This window comes from Oncorhynchus keta, chromosome 14 (assembly GCF_023373465.1).
Source record: "Oncorhynchus keta strain PuntledgeMale-10-30-2019 chromosome 14, Oket_V2, whole genome shotgun sequence".
In the NCBI taxonomy this organism is placed as follows: Eukaryota; Metazoa; Chordata; class Actinopteri; order Salmoniformes; family Salmonidae; genus Oncorhynchus; species Oncorhynchus keta.
In genome coordinates, this window is record NC_068434.1 from 72,734,224 (window position 1) to 72,742,610 (window position 8,387).

The 8,387-nt window shown below is 43.7% G+C and overlaps 1 protein-coding gene across 1 annotated transcript; it reads right to left on the reverse strand.

The window, feature by feature from the left end:
* Positions 1–2,339: 2,339 nt before the first annotated feature.
* LOC127907357 (NACHT, LRR and PYD domains-containing protein 12-like) lies at positions 2,340–7,338 on the reverse strand. The gene is made up of 2 exons (XM_052462450.1): positions 3,307–7,338; positions 2,340–3,271 (listed from the first exon to the last, which is right to left on the reverse strand). Exon 1 carries the CDS (start codon positions 4,075–4,077, stop codon positions 3,355–3,357), a length of 723 nt encoding a protein of 240 aa, XP_052318410.1. The 5' UTR covers positions 4,078–7,338; the 3' UTR covers positions 2,340–3,271; positions 3,307–3,354.
* Between the last annotated feature and the right edge of the window lie 1,049 nt (positions 7,339–8,387).

The following is an 8,387-nucleotide window of genomic DNA, read 5'->3' on the forward strand; positions in this document are numbered from 1 at the left end:
TTACTCCCCTAATCTCTTCTGTCACATCCAGTGATGGCCCAAATCTCCCCTCGCTCTGAGGGACTTTCAACCTGTCAGTTCAAATGAGCGGGGTCTTAACCAACACCTCTCTCCCACTCGCAGAGCGCTCACATGCACCGAGACTTGTTTAACATAGGCCATGTAATGTCTGCTAGCGGCATGCATGCTAAAGCCAGGAGATCAGAGACTCACTCCATTGAGGGGCAGGGTATCCGGGTTTAGGCTTGATGTTCCCTTTAAAATATAATTTGTGTGTCAGCCTGTGAACATGTGTGTGTGTACATGTACAGTGTGTGTGTGTGTGTGTGTGTGTGTGTGTGTGTGTGTGTGTGTGTGTGTGTGTGTGTGTGTGTGTGTGTGTGTGTGTGTGTGTGTGTGTGTGTGTGTGTGTGTGTGTGTGTGTGTGTATATTTTTGTCCCATGTGTACTGTAAGTTCAACTTTATGAACTTCAACTACTTGAGACTGACAACCATCAAACCACAAACATATTGACAGACATTACAACATAGCAACTGCATTCTTCCTTATGACTCAAAGATGCATCTCATTATTAGTTTCAACGGAATATCCTTTTAAATGTTGAGGAAACTCCACAGAGTTGAGATAACACGTACAGTAGATATACCCATAACTGGGAAGTGTTTTGAAAGCCCAGCCCATGATTCCATGGGATATAAAAGTACTGACAAAGTGTTGCTCTTCTAATCTGCAGGTAGGGTTAAGGGTCTGAGGGTAGGAACACTGCATCTCTTATCATTATCATAAATCATAGTATTTAGTCATTCAATATTACGCTGTCCCCCAGGACCAAAGTCTGTTGACAGGAGCGCTGTAGCTTTACATAGCACCTCCAAATCCATACCGAATGCATTTTTAATTGGTAAATAAATGCAAAATGCCTGCTAACAGGCGACTGTAGTGGTGCTCCTGAATGCTTGAATATCATTCTGAACATGATGTGCCCGTTATGGATTATGTATCAATGTGTGTTTCCAAGGTCATTTATAATAAGCAAAGCTTCCAGTCTTTTGATGAAGCATCATGGATACTCTTGAACTGACATATTACTTCATCTAGCCCTGGTACAATGTCCAAATTCTAGACTCAAATGTGATGTCTTGTATACCTGTGAACCAAATAGAATGTGTTTTTTAAAACAAAAGGTTTTAACCTGACCATTTTGAAGGGATGAGAAATAGCATTGCTTTAAATTGTAATGTATTTAATTGCTTTTAAGACAGTTCACACATCAAGCAACATAACAAATAAGAATATAAACAAAGTACAACATAACAAAAGTCCCACAATAAAACAGTGGTATGTATAACAGATATCTCAGACACATTAGTAAAGCCAATGTATGATTACGGTCCCTTAATTCTCTCTCATTTGAATAAATTGTACAACAGAGAAGGACAGTGCTAGGTGTCAAATCCTGACAATGCCCAGTTCAAGCATAAACCCTGGGTAGAAGGGCTCATTGAATGTGGTCTGGAATGTATACAGGTGTGGCACTGTGTCAGAAGAGACTCTGTAGAAGGACAAAATGCCGGCCGGCCAGTTCAGATAAACCTACTCTTTTGGCGGGTTGGGAGTCTCCCTGGGGTTTAAGGGAGTTGTTGGGGGGTGGGAGAGGTATATCTTCCTCTTCATTGTTGTGACAGACCAGACAGAGTAACCATGCCAAGTGTTATATTCTCCAGAGCATTTACGACACCTGGATTTGTCATTGGATCCACGTTTACAGAGACGGCTATGTCTTTTTCTGCTGATATCTTTATATGTCACCCCGATCTTAGTCTCAATCCTGTTCCACTGTACACCCCGATCTTAGTCTCAATCCTGTTCCACTGTACACCCCGATCTTAGTCTCAATCTTGTTCCACTGTACACCCCGATCTTAGTCTCAATCCTGTTCCACTGTACACCCCGATCTTAGTCTCAATCCTGTTCCACTGTACACCCCGATCTTAGTCTCAATCCTGTTCCACTGTACACCCCGATCTTAGTCTCAATCCTGTTCCACTGTACACCCCGATCTTAGTCTCAATCCTGTTCCACTGTACACCCCGATCTTAGTCTCAATCCTGTTCCACTGTGCACCCCGATCTTAGTCTCAATCCTTTTCCACTGTGCACCCCGATCTTAGTCTCAATCCTGTTCCACTGTACACCCCATTCTTAGTCTCAATCCTGTTCCACTGTACACCCCGATCTTAGTCTCAATCCTGTTCCACTGTACACCCCGATCTTAGTCTCAATCCTGTTCCACTGTGCACCCCGATCTTAGTCTCAATCCTGTTCCACTGATCTTAGTCTCAATCCTGTTCCACTGTGCACCCCGATCTTAGTCTCAATCCTGTTCCACTGTGCACCCGATCTTAGTCTCAATCCTTTTCCACTGTGCACCCCGATCTTAGTCTCAATCCTGTTCCACTGTACACCCCATTCTTAGTCTCAATCCTGTTCCACTGTACACCCCGATCTTAGTCTCAATCCTGTTCCACTGTACACCCCGATCTTAGTCTCAATCCTGTTCCACTGTGCACCCCGATCTTAGTCTCAATCCTGTTCCACTGTGCACCCCGATCTTAGTCTCAATCCTGTTCCACTGTGCACCCCGATCTTAGTCTCAATCCTGTTCCACTGTACACCCCGATCTTAGTCTCAATCCTGTTCCACTGTGCACCCCGATCTTAGTCTCAATCCTGTTCCACTGTACACCCCGATCTTAGTCTCAATCCTGTTCCACTGTGCACCCCGATCTTAGTCTCAATCCTTTTCCACTGTGCACCCCGATCTTAGTCTCAATCCTGTTCCACTGTACACCCCGTTCTTAGTCTCAATCCTGTTCCACTGTACACCCCGATCTTAGTCTCAATCCTGTTCCACTGTACACCCCGATCTTAGTCTCAATCCTGTTCCACTGTGCACCCCGATCTTAGTCTCAATCCTGTTCCACTGTGCACCCCGATCTTAGTCTCAATCCTGTTCCACTGTACACCCCGATCTTAGTCTCAATCCTGTTCCACTGTGCACCCTGATCTTAGTCTCAATCCCATTACACTGTGCACCCCGATCTTAGTCTCAATCCTGTTCCACTGTACACCCCGATCTTAGTCTCAATCCTGTTCCACTGTGCACCCTGATCTTAGTCTCAATCCCATTCCACTGTGCACCCCGATCTTAGTCTCAATCCTGTTCCACTGTACACCCCGATCTTAGTCTCAATCCTGTTCCACTGTGCACCTCGATCTTAGTCTCAATCCTGTTCCACTGTACACCCCGATCTTAGTCTCAATCCTGTTCCACTGTACACCCCGATCTTAGTCTCAATCCTGTTCCACTGTGCACCCTGATCTTAGTCTCAATCCTGTTCCACTGTGCACCCCAATTTTAGTCTCAATCCCATTCCACTGTACCTCCCAGTAACATCGCCCAGTCAGACCGTCTTTACACAGCACCTGTGGCCAGTGTTCAAACCTCTCTGGATGATCAGGATATTGTTGATTATTTTCCATCACCCTCACCTGTTCGGTCCTCTCAGAGGGAGAGAGGCGTCTGTGTGCTGTGTCTGGGTCCAGTGTTTGCTTGCAAGCATACTTCCTAAATAGCCATGGTTTCACCCAGAACTCTTCATTATGGTCCACGTCGAGTTTCTCCAGTCTACAGTGTGGATCCTCCAGTCTAGCTGAAAGAACCTTCAAGCCTGATTCTTCTGGGTGATTGAAGCTCAGGTCCAGCTCTCTAAGATGGGAGGGGTTGGACCTCAGAGCTGATGCCAGATAATTACAGTCCTCCTCTGTCACGCCACAGAATGATAGCCTTAGTATCTCTAGTTTACAGTTTGGATTCTGCAGACCAGTGGAGAGCCATTTCACTCCTGTATCGTGCAGGTCATCGTGACTCAGGTCCAGTTTTGTCAGGGAAGAGAGGCTTGCCTTGAGAGCTGATGCCAACACTTCACAACATTTCTTGGTCAGGGAACATCTGTTTAGCCTTAGTGTCTCCAATTTAGAGTGTGGACCTTTCAATGAAGTAAGGAGGATTGTCATTTTGCCATCATCATCATAATCATCATGATCATCATCATAAAACAGTTGAAAGTTCCTCAGGTCAAGCTCTCTCAGTGGTGAGTCTGCAGATTGGAGAATGGAAGCCAGTGATTCACATTGCTTGCATGTGAGTGTGAGAGTGAAGCCAGACAGCCTCAGTGTCTCCAGTTAAAGGTGTGGCTCTTTCAGTGAATCAAAAAGAACATTCCGTCTGTGCTCCTCAACATCCCGAACCCCCCTGTCATAATACAAATCTTAATTATGCAGTGTCACTCTGACATTTAGGTCAAGCTCTCTCAGAGGTGAGTCTGCTGATGGTAGAATGGAGGCCAGTGTTTCACAGTACTCCTCAGAAGGTGTAAAGTCAGGCAGTTTTGCCTTCCTACATTACATCTCTTCTGATATGTTGTATTTCCTCAAATCAATCTCACCCAGAACACACCTTGGCATCAGCAGTGCATTGGCCAGTGCTGAGCAGTTTGTTTCTGAAAATGTTGTGTCTGTTTTATATCCTGAATCCAGGAACCTCATGTGCAGAGTTGTCTTTCATCTCAGTCAAGCAGAGGAGGAGATGGATGTACCTATCAGGTGAGACATTCCTTATGGAAGGCTCCCTGAGGTATTCCTTAGTTTCCTCAAAAGCATCTGAGCAGTTCAGTGTCTGTGGAAGTAGACCTTTTAGAAGACTGATTGGATCCCAGTGAGATGCCAAGAAAGAAGCAGATGAACAGGTCCAGGTGTCCATTATCAATCTCAAGGCTTTATCCACAATCATCTTTAGCAACTCATTCAAGGGAAGCTCTGTAGACACATTCTTCATAAAAGACTCCAGGCTCTTGATGTTCTTGGTGTCATGACTGGCCTGTTTGGGTCAGGTTATCTTTCACACCCATCAGTGGGGAAGAGATCGAGAGGTATGGAGATTATTTTTTTTATGACACCTCACGCCCATTATAAATCTTAAGGCAGCAGACAAAATCCCCTTTTCCTCTCAGTATGGATGAATGGAATGTATGATGGGCCTATGGAGAACCTACTCCAGAACAGTAACATGCAATAAATGGACTTTGTGACAATATGTTTTGTCAGCCAATATGTTAGCAATGACGATAGATGGAACATGAAAATGAATGTTGTTTTTGTTATGTTATTAAAAGTTAAGACGATGTTATAACGAAAACAACATTCTAGCTTGAAGAGTTTTTACCATGTGTACCTGACGTTTTCAGAATGTACGTTGTGTGGAAAATGTACAGATGAAAGAGAATGTTTTTGTAAAGATGAAATGTGAAGTTACTTGTCTAAATTGGATCTGAGTAAAATCAAGACCTTGCCTCGTAACTAGTTACGCCCAGAGAACTTGGCCTAAAGACAGAAACGTCCATTTCTGACCCGAGGGTATAAAACATGTGAGTTAAGAATGAACATTATGACTAGGGACCACAAGCTGCAGCCAAGGTCCAATGAGTTGTAACCCCAAAACGCAACATGGGGCTAAAGAAAACAAAGGAACCTTTTTGTGTCTAAGCAGGACCATCCGATTATTCTCTCCAAGGAATCGTGTGTCTACACTGCTTTCATTCCCACGCTGGAACCACCTATATGGCAGATTAGCCGTCCTCAGAAGACCCCTCTTTCAGAACAAGGCGAGGAAACAGACCACTAAGAGAAAGGACACTGACTTTGGGGACAATCAGACAGTTACACCCCCGTAACCGAAGAAGTGCCGTCATCAGAGGAGAAGGCGAAACAAGTCCACGAGGTGATACCCCATCAGAGGAGAAGGTGAAACAAGTCCACGAGGTGATACCCCATCAGAGGGCGACCTTTGACACATAATTACATCATTACATTCTAACCCAGAAGCAGTTCTGGGCAAGGTTAGGGTTAAACTAAGCGTAGTTTACAAATGTACCCAAGTGTGCTTTTCTCTCATGCACTCTATCTCTTTCTCTCTCTTTTGAAATCCCCATTTTGTGTAACACACATCATATTGTGTTGGCCCGCTAGGGATGTGTTTCAGTGTACTAAGTTCTAATCAATAGCTCACATTGTGTGTATGTGTATCTTATATTATAATTTTAGCTTGTTAGTAAATAAATAATCAACTCAAGTGGTGTGGTACGGACTTATTTAGTGGGACTCGGGTTTGTGCAGATTCCCGGATTATGCCACGTTCAGAATGAGACTGTAGAGGAAATAAATACATTTGCGACTGTTGTAAAATCAATGTTCTGATATCCTTTGAGTTCATTTGGGAAATAGAAACTCTTCCATGGTGCCCCAGGTTACTGACTTAATAATTACCTGATTAATTTAATCACATTTAAACAGTTAATCATTTGATGAACAGCTGTCGTCACATTAATCAATCCAACGTCATGACATTGGTCACACAGCAGTATAACACATAAAGAGCAACAAGAAACTCCTGAAAGCTCAGGAGAACAAAGCAGTACACCTTCAAAGCAGTACACAGATGCTTCACTGACATCAATTCCACACTGTCTCAGGTCATCCTCACATAATATGATATTCCCTTTACCAGCTCATCAAATACCAGCTACCCCAGTTTGAGAATGATTCCTTTGTTTTTTTCCAGGATTCTTTGTGGATCATGCTCATTTTGCCCATCATACTTCTTATTATTTAGGTCTGTCTGAATAAACACAAGGTGAGTGTACATCTCAGTCAAGAGTTGTGATCTCATCACTCATCTTCACACAACATTTCCTCAAAAACCAATGCAGTAATCCAACAGAAGACTGGTATGTGACATGATGTAGACACTCCTCATTCCCTTTGTCTATGACATAATTCTACTGGCCAGCTTCTTTTCACGGAATCGCTTGTCAATGAACCATCTCCTGGAATATTACTCTTTCTGTTTGTCTTTGAACCCTCGTCCTTTGGTTGATGCAGGGTATGAGATTGGCATCTGCTGGTCTGGATGTTATCCAGAGGAGAGCTTTGGGAAGCAGATTTCCTTTGATAAGGTGTGTCAGCAACACATCCACTGATGACATCTCTGTTAGATCACTCAACTTCTTGTTCTGCCACAAATCTAATGGAAGTTTGCTTTCATCCAGACCATCAAAGATGAACATTACTTTACGGCCAATATATGTATTTGTGTTAGTTATCTCTTTAAGTTCAGGATGGCAATAATGTATAAGTTCTTGAAGACTGTACTGGTCATTTTTAAAATCAAATTCATCTCAGAATGGGAGCACAAAGATCAACATCCTTTCTCTTTAACTCTCTGTATAATGTCACCCACTTTCTGCAGTGCTCCTAGTCTGTTGATCATGGTCCATGGCTGGCGACGTAGTGCCACCCAGCTCCTGGACCAAGACAGGTTCTGTCTTCAGTAGAATCCTGTGGAAGGCTGATTTGACTTTTATTCCCCCTGAATTTAAGACCTTGAACAGCTCCCTCACTTGTTCCTCTCTGGTCCGGGCAGTGTGAATGTTTGAGTATACCTCTTCATGGATCATACACTTCTGGAGCAGGTGATCTGCTATGGGCATCACCGTGGAAACCCTCTGAATGAGATCTGTGCCTGTCCACAAACTGAGCATCTTCATTTTCCTTTTCATTCAGTCTCTCTAGAGTGTTGCTCCATTGTTGATATAGCCAGCGTTCCTCTCTTCTCTTCTCTCTTCTGTCTCCCCATCTTCTCTCTCCTTTTCTGACTTCACCTTCTTTCTCATTCTCCTCTGTTCTTAAGTAATACCCTCCATATATCTGCATACCCAGTATCAATACGAAACCTTTCTTGTAACAGTAATGCACTTTTCACAGTGTGGTGTTGTGGTGCTCAACTTTGACTCTCTGCCTTACATTTAGCCTCTCTAGAGAATTGTTGCTCCATTATTGGGACAGCCAGGGTTCCTCTCTTCTTTCTTCAGTGTCCCCGTCTTCTCTCTCCTTTTCGGACTCCTCTTTTCTCTTCTTTCTCATTCCCCTCCTTAATTTTTAAGGTTGTGCCCTCCAAATCTCTGTATCCCCAGTCTCAATACAAAACATTTCTTGTAACATGAATGCACTTTTCACAGTGTGGTGTTGTGGCGCTCAACTTTGACTCTCTACCTTACTGTCACTAAGAGCGGGGAGTGTGTGGGAAACCCATTTGAGCAAACAGGAAACCAGCTATGCTGGTTGGGTGAGAGAGGGGGGATTGAGAAAGAGTGAGAGACTCCTTCCAATTTTGTCAAGTGTGTTTATGTCTATATATGGATTGCAGCCGATACCAGGGTTTTTTATTGGCCCTCCAATGCTTTGCATAGCACCACCCCATTTGATGCACA

Bases quoted from the DNA above. Each gene is read 5' to 3' on its own strand.
- LOC127907357 (XM_052462450.1), bottom strand. From the start codon at position 4,077: ATGACAATCCTCCTTACTTCATTGAAAGGTCCACACTCTAAATTGGAG.